Genomic DNA, 19,830 nt, shown 5'->3' on the forward strand with positions numbered 1-19,830 from the left:
GCAGCAGACCCCATCTGAACGCGCAAACACACACACACACAATGACGGGAACACCGCAGGACAAATCACACTTTCTTTTTAATTTCTGACACTTTCAGCTGGGACCTTTTCTACTCAACGTGAATATGACTTTTATTATTTGGTAACACTGTTTTAGAATTCATTTTTATAACTTATGGACAAAACCTTAGCCTACAAATAAGGGAATTAACATTTTTTGGTTCAACTTTTTTATGATAATCTTCCTGGTGATGTTGAAACTGGCATTTTATTTGTATGTACCTGAATATAAGTGGCTTAATGCTGGTAAATGTGCTGTGATTCTGTAGCCGTCAGTCATCTGAGGAATTCATCAGCAGTGTATTTTCGGAGCAGCGTCACTCAGTGACAGCACGCGGATAGTTTATCTGTGGATTTTAAAGGAACCTCTTGAGCCACGTTGTGTCTAATAGCTTAATTTCACCTGCATTGCAAGATGCTCCAGAATGGAAAGTCTCAAACGGACGACGCGGACGCGTCCGAGCCAAAGCCTGAAACGCAAAGCGAGAAGACAGAGGCGCCCGAGAGCGCCGCGTCTCTCCCAGAGAGCGAGTCCACAGACACCGACTCCACTCGGTTCCCCCTGCCCGTCTATCCCAAGCTGGAAATCAAGCGTCATGCCGTGACCGAGGACTACAAAATCTCAAGTCAAGTGCTGGGTCTGGGTGTTAACGGCAAAGTGGTGGAGTGCTATAACAAGAAAACCGGACAAAAGTGCGCGCTGAAGGTAAAATTACACACATGTTGTAATGGGGATATAATGGGAGAGTTGACTCAACTCGTGCAATACATATTTTTCGGCAAATTAACTCTGTTAACCTAATGCAATATAGTGGTTTTGTTTCAGAATCATTCCTTACACCTCAAAACGTTAAGCACAATGTGAAGTTAACAAATATCATGGACATTAGCCTACTAAAATGATGCAACTTTTTACCATATTTTTCACCATTTCTTTTTTTTTTTTTCATCTTTTTTTTCAAAATCTAGAAATCTAGTCGTGGAAAATGCAGAAATATAAGGGAATTTTAAAAACTGTGAATTGTAAAAGTCAACTTGAGTGAAAGTCATGAAAGGACATTACAAAATAGATTTGTATCAGCTAGAAAGTGTTTTATGCATTAGTCATGAATGACTGAAAAATTCAGGGGAAATCAAAACATTTCACTGGTTTTTGATAACCATGCAAATAAAAATGTATATATATATAAAGTCCATGTTAGTATGACAGCTTTGAAAAAACTGTTTCAAAGCCAGTAAAATTTTCTAATGAACTTGCTGCAGGTGTTGCTTGAGCTACAGGAGTTTTGCTTAATAATCAAGAGAGTAATTCATTATGTAGTCACATATGATGTCACAGAAAACAGTTAATTTGCTTGTCTTCAGTGTGTCATGGCACTGTACCTCATGTAAAGGGTGACTGCCAGAGTGACAAACAGTGTTGAGGTTCTTGGAAACTGATGGGCCACTTTGAAGGGTTACCCAATCTGACTTGGCTCTTTAAGGAGATGAGGTGTGACACACAGCATTCAGGCAGTGCAATGGAAACATGTCACCCAAGCGCCATCGTGAACAGGGATTTACTGTCCAGTATAATCCAGCTGGATCAGAGGAACTCTATACGCACATAAAGAGAAAATTATAATTGTAGTAGTAAAACACTAAATACGATAAAAATATTATATATATATTACTAATTAATTAATTATATATATATATAACTTATTGTAGGAAGAACTTAGATTACAGCAAACTGTACCAAAATGTCAGGTAATGATTCGTCTGCTCATATTTTTGTTTTGTGAAGCAATAAGAATTTATGGTAACACTTTACAATGTGTCATTTGTTAACATTAGTTAATGTATTAACTAACATGAACAAACAATGATCAATACATTTATTACACTATTTATTCATCTTTGTTAATGTTAGTTAATAAAAATACAGTTGTTAGTTGATAATGCATCAACTAATGTTAACAAACAGAACTTGAGATTTTAATAATGCATTAGTAAATGCTGAAATTAACATGAAGACTAATAAATGCTAGAAGTACTGTTCATTCTTAGTTCATGTTAACTAATGTTAACTAATCAACCATTTTTGTAAAGTGTTACCGAATTTATAAACTTCCCTGTCCACTTGTAGTTTTGTCAGGCCATCTGATTTGGCAAGTCTGGATTTCACCTGTTCTCTCTGTTTTACAACTTAGCAGAAGATATCTAACTAGGTTTAAACAGCAGCTGGCCTGAGATACACATTCAGTGTCTCTTGTATTAGTTAAGGTCAGGATTTGAATATCACACAGAGCCAATGTGACAACAGGTCACGGTGGCCAGAGACTCACTTACACTCAATTGACACACAGTACCATCCCAAATATCTCTTCAGAGTGATACTGGCATTGCCTTTTATTATGAAAATGGCATGGGCAAATGTAAATAAGGCTCTTTTGATGCTTATTGTGCTATCCTAAATGAATTTCAGTGTGCTGGAGTTAAAATGCAGATTTTCTAGGGCAATTATGTTTTTGTAACATGCTTCTGTCTATATAATTATTACACAAATATTTTTTTAAATATATAAAATAATTATAATAATTATAATTATATAGTTTTTTGTAACAAATTATGTGACTAAGACAAAATCAGAACCTTGTTTCATGTTTAACAGTATTTACTATAATTTAATAAAGCAACGGTGGTAAAATGTCAAAGAAAAGATGTGTGAGCCCTGTTCAATGGCCTTTCACTGTTCCCATTGTGCTGTCTCCTACCGTATGCTCGACTGGTTCGTATTACAGCCCTGGCACTGGCACTCTCACTGTTCAGTGTTTGAGTTCATCTTTCTGCACTGATTCTACGTTCAGGATCCAGCCCTTGTTCAGGTTTGAGCCTGTTTCAATCCTGGCGTATTTCTGAGTGCGCTGTAAAAAAAAAGTTGAGCCAACTTAAAATTTTAAAGCAACCAGCTTCAGCAGATTTTTGGGTTTTCTCAACTTGTTGTTTTAAGTTTATACAACAAAAGGTTGAGAATCTCCTACAATTTTTTTTTTTTTTACAGTGTGTGCCGCAAGGTTCATCTGGAAGCTGCTTGAGGTTTCCTATGCAACGGGGATGAAATGTATTTCCCCCTAAGGGAGAAACAGAGAAGGCAGAGTGTGACAAAGCTGTATGACGAATCTGCAGGAGCTGCCAACTTGTCTGTAGAAGTTTTTTTTTTTTCCAGTTTTATGCTGTAGCAGTTTGCAAAATCTGGGCTATGAATTCAACTCGAACTCTGTCCCATTAGTATTCAGTTATTCTTTTACAACAGGCCCAATAAAGAAGAGTATAAGATTATATGAGATAAGAATAGTTTTTATAAAGCAGACTGCTGTGTAATACTGTGGTGTCTTTTACAAGAGTCTTATTTTAGACTGATCAGAGTGTCATGTTTCACATGTTATCATAAAACGTGACTTGGACAAACACAGAAAGTAATATAAACACTAATGCATGTCTCTGTTTGACCAAGAACCAAACGTGAGATGGATATGATTACACTGACCTCCAGTAAATCAAGTTGAGCCGCTTCAAATGACAAAACAGACCAGAATGCAAAACCCCTACACGTTTGTAAATGTTTCTGGGCTGAAACTGAAATATAGTGGTTTCTAAAATGTAATTCCCCACAGGTTTCTTAAGGAAACTGTGGTCACAGAAACCTTCTGGTTATACACACTACTATTATAAATTATACACACTAACTCTAACAACAAAAGGCCCTTAACATCTAAATTAATTGATTTTATTTTACTAAAAATATTGAATGCATTGATCTGACTACATTAGGCTACACAAGCAAAAGTCATTTCAAAGTATAAATAAGCGAATAAATATTTACATGTGTCATTAGATGGTATCTGTAAACAACACCCATCCATCTCATTCAAATTAATGATTCACATAAAAGAATATAACTTGTTATTTATTAAATAGAATCCAGTCGGAAGTCTATAGACTTGTCTCGCAGTTAACTGAGACTGTTCAATTCTGTGGCTGTAGACTCAGGAAATTAAATGCAGTCATAAAGCTTGACCGGTCAATATAGAAATCCCTGCAGACGTGCTGATGAACTGCCTGTTGCATATATTGTTTCTGTGAATTGAGCAAACTGATTGCTTTCATGGCACATACAATTTTGCAATTGTGTACATATTATTACTGGCCTTAATTGAGACCATTGTAGCTTGCTGTGGAACTGAAAATCTGGCTCAAAAGTAGATGTGACTCATTCACTTCTGCCACAATGTTAGGGTTTTCTTTTTATATGAAAGATATTAATACTATTATTTAACATGCATGCATTAAATTTATTAAAAGTGACAGTAAATACTTTTATAATGTCACAAAGGATTTCTGTTTCCAATGAATGCTGTTCTTTGAACTTTCAGTCTCCACAAAAATGTTAAGCAGCACAACTGTTTTCAACATACGGTGGTGTGAAAAAGTGTTGGCCCCCTTCCTGATTTTTATTTTTTTTGCATGTTTGTCACACTTTAATGTTTCAGATCATCAAACAAATTTAACTATCAATCAAAGAGAACACAAGTAAATACAACATGCAGTATTTAAATGAAGAATTTTTTTATGATGGGAAAACAAAATCCAAACCCACATGCCCCCCCCCCCCCCCCCCCCCCCCCCTTTAAACCGTAACTGTGGTTTATCACACCTGAGTTCAGTTTCTCTAGCCACACCCAGGCCTGATTACTGCCACACCTGTTCGCAATCAAGAAATCACTTAAATAGGACCTGCCTGACAAAGTGAAGTAGACCAAAAGATCCTCAAAAGCTACACATCATGTTGAGATCCAAAGAAATTCAGGAACAAATGAGAAAGAAAGTAATTAATTGAGATCTGTCAGTCAGGAAAAGGTCATAAAGCCATTTGTAAAGCTTTGGGACTCCAGCGAACCACAGTGAGAGCTATTATCCACAAATGGAGAAAACATGGAGCAGTGGTGAACCTTCCCAGGAGTGGCCGGCCAACCAAAATTACCCCAAGAGCGCAGCGACGACTCATCCTGAGGTCACAAAAGAACTGCAGGCCTCACTTGTCTCAGTTAAGGTCAGTGTTCATGACTCCACCATAAGAAAGAGACTGGGCAAAAATTATTTGCATGGCAGAGTTCCAAGACGAAAACCGCTGCTGAGCAAAAAGAACAAAGGCTTGTCTCAGTTTTGCCAGAAAACATCTTGATGATCCCCAGGACTTTTGGGAAAATACTCTGTGGACTGACGAGACAAAAGTTGAACATTTTGGAAGGTGGGTGTGTCCCATTACATCTGGCGTAAAAGTAACACAGCATTTCAGATAAAGAACATCATACCAACAGTAAAATGTGGTGGTGGTGTGATGGTCTGGGGCTGTTTTGCTGCTTCAGGACCTGGAAGACTTGCTGTGATAAATGGAACCATGAATTCAGCTGTCTACCAAAAAATCCTGAAGGACAATGCGTCTCATTCACTAAACATGCTTACGCACAAATTTTGCGTGAAATGTGCATACGGACATTTTCACGAATAAATCATGATTCATCAAAAACTTTCGTACTAAAATTTATTCTAAATGTACGAAAAAATTCAATAACAAGTTATACCACACGTACGCAATAATCATGTACGCCCGGGGCCTTATAAGCATGTATAAAGGATCCTACATATAATTAGATATGTTATTTACATGGTAGCTGAAAAGTAGACATTAAAATTGATAATAAAGTATAATTAGAGGTCCAATTTTATATATATATATATATATATATATATATATATATATATATATATGTATATGTATTAGAGCTCCAAACAACAAATCACCTGATCTATCCTTACATAAACGGTGATTATTGTGTCTCACCTTGTGTTTGGAGGCATGGCACACTTGGTACTGCTTGAAGACATTGCGGCATGTGCTCTAAGGAGAGAGCGTGTCTTTAGAGAGCGCACAGATATGTTTGCTGAGAGTGACGAATGGCTGTTCAGTCGCTTTTAAATAGCACATTTTTTCTGGCTTCCACCTCTGACAGCAAAACCTCACGTTCATTATCGTTAAAGTTCTTTTTCTTTGTTTTCAGTGCCATAATTGTCTTTCTCTGGACGAGTGCCGCTTTGCGGAAAGCCCTTATATGGAGCTGGTTTGGGCGTGTATTATGCTAATCACTAACTTCGTGCACGCGGGCGCTCTTTTAGAAGACTCCAAATTCACTAACAGAAGAACGAGTTTAAGAACAAGCTCATGTGCGTACGCACGTGTTGTGAATTAGGCGGAAAGTTTTCGTGAGAAGTTCAAATGTGCGTATAAATAAGAAAAACGTACGCAATTATTAGTGAATGAGACCCAATGTCCGGCCATCTGTTCATGACCTCAAGCTGAAGCGAACTTGGGTTCTGCAGCAGGACAATGATCCAAAACACACCAGCAAATCCACCTCTCAATGGCTGAAGAAAAACAAAATGAAGACTGGAGTGGCCTAGTCAAAGTCCTGATCTGAATCCTATTGAGATGCTGTGACCTTAAAAAAGCGCTTCATGCTCGAAAACCCTCCAATGTGGCTGAATTACAACAATTCTGCCAAGATGAGTGGGCCAAAATTCCTCCACAGTGCTGTAACAGACTCATTGCAAGTTATTGCAAACGCTTGATTGCAGTTGTTGCTGCTAAGGGTGGCCCAACCTTACTATGTCCACTTAGCCTTCATAAGTATGTGAACCGTAATCAGGGGCGTCGCTAGTGGGGGAAAAGGGTGACAGAGTGCATAGGGCCCAGAGGTCTGTGGGGCCCGCGATCGTCTACTGGCCGTCGGGAACACCGGGACATTCTATTCAAGTAGTGGGCCGATCGCCGGAACGAGGGAGACCTCCCCGATATTAGGCGCGGTTTTTAAATTACAGTGCATGCGAAACCGCATAAAGCAAATACTCAAAAAGCGGCTCGCTTGCTCAACACAACCCAGCGTTACAATATGCCATAATTACAGCCAATCAGAGACAAGGCTGCTAAATTCTGATTTTTTTTCCAAGCACAATTTACCAATTCCAAATTACATCAATCTTAATAACTACTATTAATCTTGTATTTAATCATTTATAAGTGATATATAATTGTCCATGTATGCTGAAAGTGAAAAACTCCTTATATTCAGGTGTGCAGAATTATTAGGTTTTCTTTTACAGATGAAATGAGCCAAAAAAGAGATTTAACTCTGATTTAACTGAAAAGTCAAAAATTAATAAATGCCCATGAGAAATATTAAAAACTAATTCAATACTAGAAATTGTAACGTTAAGACATGACCATTGGACAGCAAAATTCTCAGTGGGTCAGAAAATGAAAATTGTCATCATTTAGGCTACTCAACATCATGTCATTCCAAACCTGAAATTTCTTTCTTCTGTGGAACATAATTTGAGAAATTCTATGACAGAATTTATTAGCAGTAAATTTCCAGCAGATTAAAATCAATGCTTTACTGTCAAGTGCTTTTTTTATGTGACAAAAAATGCATTATTAAGTTTGTTGCATTTGTTTTGATTTCAGTAATATCTAACATTTATGTCCTGTTTTATTTATTTATACATTTATTTACTCGAATTGAAGCATGATCCATCAAAACATTCAAGTGGGAACGTTACTGTCGCAACTCATACAATAAATCACTGAACATGATTTTGATTGGCCCCTTTGCATATTCAGTGCACAGGGCCGTAAATTCCTAGCGACGGTCCTGACCGTAATAATAGTATTTTTCTTAGAAAACACTGCTAATAAGTGTTTTTGTAAGTGAATGTATTTGTTAGCACCAGACAGCACTCATATTCATAATAGTAGATGCTGTCACTCCTTAGAAATGAATCCTTTTACAAGATTACCCATAAAGATTATGCAGCAATAACCAATGCACATGTGATTTGTGTGTGTGTGCGTTATCTGATACGCTCGTGGTTTTCTTTCAACAACATCTTCTGTTCTGTTATTGTTGTAAGAGGAGTTTCCTGACGCCTGTTTCCCTCTGAGTCTACAGCTGTTTTTTTTAAGTGGTTCCTGTATCTCTGAATCAGGGACTGAACTATAAAGGTTACTCCAGTCAGTCATTTACAACACTATACTTGAAACTCCAGCCTACAGGCATCTCTGTCGGAAAGCTAACGCAACACGTCTCATTTTCACCCCCACACACACATACATACACACATTGTGAACTTTTGGTTATCAGCTGCAAAGACAACGTGGGTGGGGGTCAAATCAAATTGCATGCAGTTCACGCCTCTGCAAGTGGTTCAAACAGCTTTTGGGCTTTAATTGATAGAAATTAAAACGATAAACCCATTACTGTTTGCTTGCATGTAAACAATTGCTAAACTTTTTAGTGTTTAGTATGCAGCTTTTTAGTGTGTAGATGGATATAGCACATTTCTTTGCTAGTAATTGTTTTATGTGGTGACATCTGCCTTAACTGCTTTAAATCCGAGTCAAAAATAGTTTTATAATTACATCAATGAGAGTAATAAACCAAAAATGTAATTAATTCATCATTTTAATAACTTTTAATTTGTATTATTTAATTTTTTTTTTGTCCATACAGTGAAAGTCAATGACTGACTTTCATTTAATGGGCAAACACTTTTGAATATTCTTCAGAATATCATCTTTCATGTCCCATAGAAGAAAATAAAGTCATACAGATTTGGAACAATGTGAAGGTGAGTAAATGATGACATAATTTTCATTTTTGGGTTCCCCCCAATACTATAACGTAATAGTTTTCCCAAAAATTCAAATGCACTCACCCTCAGGCCATCCAAGATGTAGATAGGTTTGTTTCTTCATGGAAACAGATTTGGAGAAATGTAGCTTGCTCACCAATGGATCATCTGCAGTGAATGGGTGCCGTCAGAATGAGAGTCCAAACATCTGATAAAAACATCACAAGAATCCACAAATAATGCACACCACTCCAGTCCATCAGTTAACATCTTGTGAAGTGAAAAGCTGCATGTTTGTAAGAAATGTGTAAGAAAACCACTATATCGTAAAGCCATTTTTAAACTTCAAACTGTTTTTTCCAACTGCTAAATATATATTTTTTTTATCAATAATATTGCTTTCTCCAGTGAAAATGCTGTGAAATAGTCCAGACAGTTCTAAAAAAAAATTTACATGGGCTTTTGATAACAGAATAACAGGGCATGGACTTCTTCGTTGGACTTAATATGGATTATGGACTCATATTTTGGCCATAGCAACAGTTTAAAGTTCAAATAATGATGAATTTGTTTATTACAAACACACAGATTTTCACTTCACAAGAAGTTTATTGATGGACTGGAGTCAGGTGGATTACTTGAGGATTATTGTGATGTTTTTATAAGATCTCATTCTGACGGCACCCATTCACTGCAGAGGATCCATTAGTGAGCAAGTGATGTCAAATTTCTATAAATCTGTTTTTTTTTTTACACATTGTGTGTGATCATAAGTTAGTCTTGTTTTTGTAAATACAACAGTAAGCTATTTAAATCGTGGGGGAAGTCGTGGCCTAATGGTTAGAGAGTCGGACTCGTAATCCAAAGGTTGCGGGTTCGAGTCTCGGGCCGGCAGGGATTGTAGGTGGGGGGAGTGAATAACCAACACTCTCCACCCTCAATACCACGACTGAGGTGCCCTTGAGCAAGGCACCGAACTCCCAACTACTCCCCGGGCGCCACAGCATAAATGGCTGCCCACTGCTCCGGGTGTGTGTTCACGGTGTGTGTGTCTTCACTGCTGTGTGTGTGCACGTTGGATGGGTTAAATGCAGAGCACGAGTATGGGTCACCATACTTGGCAGTATGCATGTAACTTTATGAAACTACTACAGTCAGTATCAGTTGATCATAGACATCTTGTTGCCTGAAAGGGACACTAAAAATGCACCAAGAAGTTACACTGGGTGTCACTGCAGTGGCAGCTTTCAAGCCCCAAAAATACACTCTGATGGGATACATGTGCAATGTCAAGGTCTCACACTGTTCCAGTGCACGTCATGTGCATGATGTCCCACTTGAGAGAAAGGACAAACACAGAAAGACCAGTTAAGGACTTTCTGTACTGACTAGGTGTTGTAATATGAATAGTAATTTTCTTTTATTTTAGATGAAACAAGCTATTGCATAACTGTTCTTCTTTTAATGGGCAGCCAGCGGCTGGAAAGCAGTTGAATTTTATTAAAGGAATGTTCCAGGTTCAAAACAATTGAAGCTTCTTTGACAGCATCTGTGGCATGCTGTCAATTGCCATAGGTGAAAAGGCCACAGATGATATCAACAAATAATTTTTTTTAAATGTTCTGCATACAGTATTTAGATGAAAAATATATATTTAATACATATTATATTTATAGTATTTAATTTTACATTTATTTTTATATTTAATGTTCATTAAAAATATTATTTGATAAATAGAAAATTAAAAATAACAGCATTTATTTGAAAAATCTGTTGTAAAATTATAAATGTCTTTTGATCAGTTTAATGCACCCTTGCTGAAAAAAGTATTGATTTCCTTAAAAAGAAATCTTACTGATCCAAATTTTTGAACAGTACTGTATACATTGTTAGAAAATAAAAAAACTGAAAGTTTTTTTCTGATTTCTTTAGATTCTGTACGAGTGTCCCAAAGCCCAGAGAGAAGTGGAACTGCACTGGCGAGTATCCGGGGGGCCACATATAGTTCGGATCCTCAGCCTCTATGAAAACATGTATCGTGGGAAAAAGTGTCTTCTCATAATTATGGAATGGTGAGTGCTGTCAGTGGTAGAACATAATTTCCCATCATGCCCAGCTGCCAGAAATAGTACAACTCTTTAGTCAACATCCTTGACTATTGACATTTCTTTTTTATAAAGACGCAACAGGAAAAACAGAACATGTGGCTGTGGGTTTTTTCCTGTACTTTTGCACCCAGTGATACCCAGTGTTGTTCTGAATGAAGGTTTCAGTTCTCTTTTTCACTAGTAGTATCTCAAGTATTTTTTTATTTTATTCTCATTTGTTTGGACTGCATTTTTATGAGTAACAGCAACCACAGGACTTAAAAACATCATAAAAATGTGCTGTTTTAAAAGTGTGTTGATATTATTCTTATAGGGTCATTTTAAATGGTTTATGCCCATTGCTAAACAGCCAGTAGACTCAGGGAGCAGGACATTCTCATTCTAGAGAACATCTTATTAGACAAAAAATGGTGTAGTCCAACATGAGTCATTCATTTTCCAGAAAAGACTGCCAGCCAACCTCAAAGTGAATAGACATGGACTAGAAGCCACAAAACTTTTGATTCCATGCTGTTTAATCAAACGGTGGCTTTGAACACTGTATAAAGTGGCTGTGATGTGCTTGAGCAGTCTGAGAGCATCTCATTCACTCTCACTGTGAGAGCAGCACTCAGAGGAGCAGAGAGGGACTGCCATAGTCAGAGATTCACAGAGACAAACGTTCCATCTCTTAATTAGAGCTCATTTCCTGTTTCCCTCGTGCTTTTGGGCATTTTGGCAATAATATGATTCACATAATTTCTATAACCATAAAGCCATGTTGTTGTTTTCATCAAACTCAGCTGGGAAATGAACTCAGCTTATTGTGATTGTGTATTTGTATGTTAAGCTGTGTAATAAGAAAATGTGTGCGTGTGTGTGTGTGTGTGTGTGTGTGTGTGTGTGTGTGTGTGTGTGTGTGTGTGTGTGTGTGTGTGTGTGTGAATGTCAGTATGGAGGGGGGAGAGCTCTTCAGCAGAATTCAGGCCAGAGGAGATCAGGCCTTCACAGAGCGAGGTGAGTTTGACCTATTACTATTCATATTACACACACACACATGCACACAGACAGGAAATCTACCATGCAAAAGTAGAAGTATAATGCCTCAAACACACACACATACCCATATTTAGGTCAACCTAAGCTCTCCTACTGCCCCCTTTTACATGGTGAAAATGAGGTTTAAAAGTTGGTTGAATATTCGGAGGAAGTTAATTTGCCATGTCATTTCCATTTAGTTGATTACTTTGTTAGTTAACAGTAAATATGATGAGAAGGATAATTTCCACATTTTTTCAATGGTTGGTTAGTTGGTTAGTTAATTATGAGTATGGAGAGGAAGATAATTCCCTATGCAATTTAACAACAAAATGTATAACACAGAGGATCATTTCCAATACATTTCCATTGATTGGTTAGAAATGTCCATGCAATTTCCATTTAGTTGATTTGTTTATTAGTTAACGGTTAATATGAGGAGGAACACTTACAATATATTTTCCATTGCTTGTTTAGTTAGTTGGTTAGTTAACTATGAGTATGGAGAGGAAATTAATTTCCTATGCAATTTCCATTTAGTTGTTTAATTTGTATGTTAACAGCATAACACAGAGGATCATTTCCAATATATTTCCCATGGTAAGTTAGTTATTTAATTTCCCATGCAATATCAATAGTTAATTTCCCATGTAATATCAAATAGTTTATTAGTTAGCCATAAATATGACGAGGAGCATAATTCTCCTTCTACTTTCTGTTAGTGAGTAAATTTGTTAATTAACTATAAATATGGTTATAGTCAGTGCTTGAAGTGGAAAAAAATAAGTGTTGGTACTCACCCGACCCCCAACCCCACCCCCCCACCCCCCTATTTATTTATTTTTATTAAATAAATAAGTACTTTTTAATAATTCACAATGTATGTATAGTCAATCAATCAATCAATAATTACATAAAGGTTTTCAATACAAATTAGCACAAGTCAAGCTGCAATACCAAACAGGACCACAGGGAGACGCCAAAGACCACTAAATCGCCTGCCTTTAATATACAAATCCATTCAGAATCGCTAAATCTCTGACCACAGCATAATTAGCGTTCATTATAAAACACTCTGGCTTTTAAGCCAAATACACGCTGAAAATAAAATATTTACTGACATCTGGACGTAAGTCACTATTCTCTCCGTAATTGCTGATTAAATCGGCGTCACTCGTGGTCACTCGTTTTGAAGATTATTATTTTCAAAATAATTTTCAAAATAAAGTTCATTGTTGTCTTAGTTGTCTTACACTTATAATCATGAAATGACATCAGAGACAGCAGTCACATTGTGTTCCCTCTGTTCTGTACCTGCAGAGGCCTCTGAGATCATGAGAGACATCGGCACTGCCATCCAGTATCTGCACAACATGAACATTGCACACAGAGACATCAAGGTAACAAATGATTGTTACTAGTACTACCATAAGAATGAGAATAACATTATATTCAAGTCAGATATTCAAGAAACTTGGAAACTGCATTAAAGGTGCTGTATCTAGGATTGAACTAGGTATTGCAGTCCAAATTCAAAATACTGGAGAGGGGTTTTTCCGCCCGGCCCCACACGCAGGTTCAAATTCAAGTTCAGTTTTATTTCTAGAGCACATTTAAGCATGAGACAAGGCAGACCAAAGTGCTGCACAACAAACAATAATATATAACGAGGAGAAAATTAGTAAACAAATTAAAACCATTCAGGAACCAATACAACAACAAAAGCAGATTAAAACCATTCAAAAGCACACATTAATACAGGTTAAAAGCCAGAGAGAAAATATGTGTTTTAAGATATGACTTGAACTCAGATTCAAGCCATTCTGATGCGAACTGGTAAGTTGTTCCAGAGGGTGGGGCCAGCCACTTCAAAGGCTCTAGATCCCCTGGTTTTTAAGCGAGATCTAGGGGTCTGGAGGAGAAGTTTGCCCTCTGATCTTAGTCCCCTCGCTGGAGTGTAGGGGTGGAGTAAATCAGACAAATAAGACAGTGCTTGATTGTTAAGTGATTTATAGACAAGTAGCAAGATTTTAAACTCAATTCGATAGTGAACTGGCAGCCAATGCAAAGATCGCAAGAGGGGAGTGGCGTGATCAAACTTTTTACACCCCTTCAAGAATATAGCTGCTGAATTTTGAACTACTTGTAACCACGAGATTTGAGACTTTGATATACCAAAGTAAAGGGAGTTGCAATAATCCAGCCGAGATGTAATAAAGGCATGGATAGCAACCTCTAGAGAGCTTTTTGAGAGAAATTACTTGATTTTAGAAAGAGAACGAAGATGGAAAAAAACTAGAACCTACTACAGCACTAATTTGTTTATCAAATTTTAAGGAATTATCAAACACCACACCCAGATTCCGAACATGGGGAGAGATAAAGTAATTTAAGTTCTCGAGGTTGGGTTGAATACTTGCCCCATGTTCGGTTGGACTGAAAACAATAACTTCGGTTTTATCTGGGTTCAAGAACAGAAAGTTATTGATTTGACATCAGCAAGACAAGCAGTAAGAGTATCAATGGCAAAATTAGTTTCCTTAGTCAAAGGCAAGTAAATTTGTAGATCATCGGCGTAACAGTGAAAAGAGATGCTGTGTTTTCTGAAAATAGCGCCCAGAGGAAGAAGATAAAAAGAGAAGAGTGCGGGAGATAAGATAGAACGTCTCAGGTTACGCATGTAACCATGGTTCCCCGAAGGGAACGAAACGCTGCGTCAAAGCGCTATGGGAACTCCTCCAGCGTGACCGCGCTCTGAATCACATGTGTAATCTGTCCAATGGATGGGCGAGACGTCACGGGCGGGTGACATAATCGGCCAGGAAGCATAAAAGCACGTGCGGTGGAACCGGCGTCAGCTTCAGGAAATGAAGCAACCGCTCGCAGGGATGCCGGAAGTATGGCCCCGAGATGCAGCGTCTCGTTCCTTTCGGGGAACTATGGTTACAAGCGTAAACTGAGACGTTCCCCTTCAGGAACTCGAGCTGTGTCGAAGCGCTATGGGAACGAGATGCCCACGCCACCGGACTTCCAAATCCCTGCCCAGTGTGGAAGGAGCACAGCTAGGGCGAGAGAAAAAAGGGACACGAGTGGCTAAAGTGGGCAGGGCCTGCATCCCAAAGGCCAACTTCTGAGAAGTGAGTCTTGATCCCCAGAACAGAGGACTCGAGGCTATGGAATAGCATCCTGATCCACCACATAGCATAAGCTCTCTGACCGGAGGCCTCAGCCTCTGGAGGAAACATGTACTAGGGGGTGTCTACCCACTGAAAGGCCACCGAGAAGGGCGCGGTAGGCCGGTATAGCCGCCACGTAGACCCTCAGGGTGGAGTGGGTTAACCCTGCGGAGGAACAGGCCTGCATGAACTCCAGAACTGTACCAATCGGGCAGTTAGCTGGGTCGAGCTGGCAACCTCCGCACCATGAAGTGAGGAGCTTCCACGTCAGGGCGTACAGTTTCCTCGTAGAGGGAGCTCTGGATTGGAGGATGGTCTCAGCAACCTCGGTTGAGAGACCGGAAGCTATGAGCTGTGCCTCCTCAGAGGCCACAACCACAGCTTCCACAGCTCCGGGCGAGGGTGGACGATAGTACGATAGCACCAACACATGGTGATCTCTTAGGTCTGGGAGAAAGTGTTTGAGTGCTCGAAACACGGCCAACATCTCCAGGCAATTGATGTGCCATGTGAGATGGCGACCACTCCACAGACCGCAGGCAGGGTGGCCACTCATGACCGTTCCCCAACCAGTGAGGGATGCATCCGTCACTAGCATTACGCAGTGACCAGGAGCTCCCAGCACCGGGCCCTGAGACAAGAACCAAGGACGTCTCCACATGTCTAAGGCACGTAGGCATCGCCGCCTGACCTTGAATGTGAAGTGGGTTTCCCCTCGGGGAGAACTCCTTGGTTCTGAGCCACCACTGTAGGGGTCTCGTGTACAGCAGGCCAAGAATCTAGAATCAACCAATCGTTGATGTAAAAGTGCAGGGTGAGAGTTCAAGGCTAAAGGGGAGAACCCGATATTGGTAAGCTTTGCCCCCAAAAGCAAACCTCAGGAGCTTCCTACGAGTGGGAACGACGGAGACGTTGAAGTATGCGTCTTTTAGATCTATCATGACAAACCAGTCCTCGGACTTGATCTGAGACACAACCTTTTTGAGAGTGAGCATCTTGAACTTCAGTCTGCTGACTGAGCGGTTCAACTGATGCAGATCTAAAATGGGACGCAACCCTCCATCCTTCTTGGGAACTATGAAGTACCGGCTGTAGAACCCGGACTCTATTTCATGAGGAGGGACCACCTCGATGGCCTCCTTCCTCAAGAGAGTACTCTACTTCTCATTCCATTACCAGAGCCTGCTCGGGGCCCACCAGAGTGGGATTCACCCTGTTGAATCGAGGCGGAGGAGAACCAAACTGGATTCTGTAGCCTCTCTCTACAGTATGCAGGACCCATGGAGACACATTTGGCAGTAGTTTCCAGGCTGCCAAATAGTCTACTAAGGAAACCAATCTCTCAAGACTGGCCTCCGGTGTAACCAGAGCGGCTAGCTCGGTATTCTGGAACGGCACACCAGCAGGAGACGGCCGAACTAGCTGCTCTAGAGACCCCTGAAGGGGTGGTGAGCATCTCAGCTCCGCTACGTTTCCGGGCGGAAGAAACTGAGATGTGTGCTCGCTAGAGATCGCTGCGCCCTGAAACACCGTACGTGGCAGGGTTGGCAGGCCGATCTCCTTAGGGCGAGGTCCGAAGTCCTGGGCCATGGGCAGTAGGATGTTATAGCCGAAGACTATCCAGCAAGAATGACGGTCCACAGATCTGCTCCGCCCAGCAGCCCCTGCTGACCACCTCAACCTCCTCAGAGGAAGAGAGGTAAAGCATCATGCTCTCACTCGAGAAATGTCCCAAGAGGCTCCTATAAACACATGTATGTATATATATATATATATATATATATATATATATATATATATATATATATATATATATTACACACACTCACCTAAAGGATTATTAGGAACACCATACTAATACTGTGTTTGACCCCCTTTCGCCTTCAGAACTGCCTTAATTCTACGTGGCATTGATTCAACAAGGTGCTGAAAGCATTCTTTAGAAATGTTGGCCCATATTGATAGGATAGCATCTTGCAGTTAATGGAGATTTGTGGGATGCACATCCAGGGCACGAAGCTCCCGTTCCACCACATCCCAAAGATGCTCTATTGGGTTGAGATCTGGTGACTGTGGGGGCCATTTTAGTACAGTGAACTCATTGTCATGTTCAAGAAACCAATTTGAAATGATTCAAGCTTTGTGACATGGTGCATTATCCTGCTGGAAGTAGCCATCAGAGGATGGGTACATGGTGGTCATAAAGGGATGGACATGGTCAGAAATAATGCTCAGGTAGGCCGTGGCATTTAAACGATGCCCAATTGGCACTAAGGGGCCTAAAGTGTGCCAAGAAAACATCCCCCACACCATTACACCACCACCACCAGCCTGCACAGTGGTAACAAGGCATGATGGATCCATGTTCTCATTCTGTTTACGACTCTACCATCTGAATGTCTCAACAGAAATCGAGACTCATCAGACCAGGCAACATTTTTCCAGTCTTCAACCGTCTAATTTTGGTGAGCTCGTGCAAATTGTAGCCTCTTTTTCCTATTTGTAGTGGAGATGAGTGGTACCCGGTGGGGTCTTCTGCTGTTGTAGCCCATCCGCCTCAAGGTTGTGCGTGTTGTGGCTTCACAAATGCTTTGCTGCATACCTCGGTTGTAATGAGTGGTTATTTCAGTCAAAGTTGCTCTTCTATCAGCTTGAATCAGTCGGCCCATTCTCCTCTGACCTCTAGCATCAACAAGGCATTTTCGCCCACAGGACTGCCGCATACTGGATGTTTTTCCCTTTTCACACCATTCTTTGTAAACCCTAGAAATGGTTGTGCGTGAAAATCCCAGTAACTGAGCAGATTGTGAAATACTCAGACCGGCCCGTCTGGCACCAACAACCATGCCACGCTCAAAATTGCTTAAATCACCTTTCTTTCCCGTTCTGACATTCAGTTTGGAGTTCAGGAGATTGTCTTGACCAGGACCACACCCCTAAATGCATTGAAGCAACTGCCATGTGATTGGTTGATTAGATAATTGCATTAATGAGAAATTGAACAGGTGTTCCTAATAATCCTTTAGGTGAGTATATATATATATATATATATATATATATATACATACATACATACATACATACATACATACATACATACATACATACATATATATATATACACATACATACATACATACATACATATATATATATACACATACATACATACATACATATATATACACATACATACATATATATATATATACACATATATATACATATATATATATATATACACATATATATACATATATATACATATATCTCCTGACTCTACATATATATTTGACTCTGCGTGCTCTGCTCTCAAGCAGACCACACACGGATTTTGTGTATCCCCAGCAGTGATGTAACGTTTGCAGGGAGGAACATACAGCCTGTAATGCGATCTGCTCTCGTCCAAGTGCTTGCACTTTTAGACATTTTGGAGCTTATTTCAAGTGATTGTGAGGGACAAACAACACTAAATAAGACACACAACACAGATCGACAGACACACACACAGAGTAGCAGTTGCTGAATGACAAAAAGCTGACGCCGGTTCCACCGCACGTGCTTTTATGCTTCCTGGCCGATTACGTCACCCGCCCGTGATGTCTTGTCCATCCATTGGACAGATTACACATGTGATTCAGAGCGTGGTCATGCTGGAGGAATTCCCTTAGCGTTTCGACGCAGCTCGAGTTCCTGAAGGGGAACCCTGAGGAACTCCACTCTGAGGTTGCCAGATTGACGACACCAACAGGACCTGACCCCTTTCGTTTGGCAGCTTCCATGACTGACTGAAAATGTCGCCAACTGGCAACCCGGGGTGGCGAACTACAATTGGGTAAACTGACAATGGGCGAGTTACACAGACCAAAACAGAGGCAGACATTCCGAAACTGAACGCACATTTTCAAAGGAGAATAACTGACTGTAGCATTGTTTTTCAGATAAACAAGTATGTTAACTTAGCATGTTTTTAAATATCTGCAAACATATTATGGTATTTTTATGCTTTAGTAGAGTCAAAAACTTACAGCACCTTTAAGAGTCTTTTTTTGTGTGTAATTGTTTGCCAATATTTTGAGCATCTCTATGCCCTCCTCAGCCAGAAAACCTGCTCTACAATAGTAAAGAAGACACTGGAGTTCTCAAACTAACAGACTTTGGCTTTGCTAAAGAGACTTCACTGCATAACCCATTACAGACACCCTGCTACACGCCATATTATGTAGGTCAGTAAGATGAATGTCACTCTTATCATGAGAGGAACATTCTTTACTTCTCTTTAAACAGAGACAGTTCTGTTTGTAAATGTAGTGTAAATAGAATAACACTTGGTATATTAATGCAAACTAATGTGTTTTTTTTTTACATGTGTCTCCAGCACCAGAGGTTTTAGGCCCTGAGAAATATGACAAATCATGTGATATGTGGTCTCTGGGTGTGATTATGTACATCCTGTGAGTATAAAGACTCTGCCTGGTGTTACCTTAAGTGGTAAATAAAAGCTGTGGTGTACATCATTTTAAACTATTTGAAACTGCTTTCTCTGTTCCTCTTTATGTTGCATGAAGGTTGTGTGGATTCCCACCGTTCTACTCCAACACAGGACAGGCCATTTCGCCGGGAATGAAGCGGCGCATTCGCATGGGCCAGTACGAGTTTCCCAACCCGGAGTGGGCTGAAGTATCTGAGGAGGGTGAGATGCATTTATGTCTTTTCTGCACCTAGTCAACGTCATGTTG

At 39.8% G+C, this 19,830-nt stretch overlaps 1 protein-coding gene across 1 annotated transcript in view; it reads left to right on the forward strand.

Annotated features, from left to right (window-relative positions):
• The window catches only part of mapkapk3 (MAPK activated protein kinase 3), a 22,212-nt gene continuing 2,382 nt past the window's right edge, over positions 1-19,830 (forward strand). Inside the window, exons 1-7 of the mRNA XM_079393469.1 lie at positions 1-766; positions 10,723-10,862; positions 11,830-11,894; positions 13,236-13,315; positions 19,191-19,317; positions 19,470-19,545; positions 19,660-19,784. Of these exons, the coding sequence (XP_079249595.1) occupies positions 476-766; positions 10,723-10,862; positions 11,830-11,894; positions 13,236-13,315; positions 19,191-19,317; positions 19,470-19,545; positions 19,660-19,784 (904 nt within the window). The 5' untranslated portion in view covers positions 1-475. The remainder of the gene's footprint in view (positions 767-10,722; positions 10,863-11,829; positions 11,895-13,235; positions 13,316-19,190; positions 19,318-19,469; positions 19,546-19,659; positions 19,785-19,830) is intronic.

The sequence above is a fragment of the Barbus barbus genome (genome assembly GCF_936440315.1).
Source record: "Barbus barbus genome assembly, chromosome: 35".
Lineage (NCBI taxonomy): Eukaryota > Metazoa > Chordata > Actinopteri > Cypriniformes > Cyprinidae > Barbus > Barbus barbus.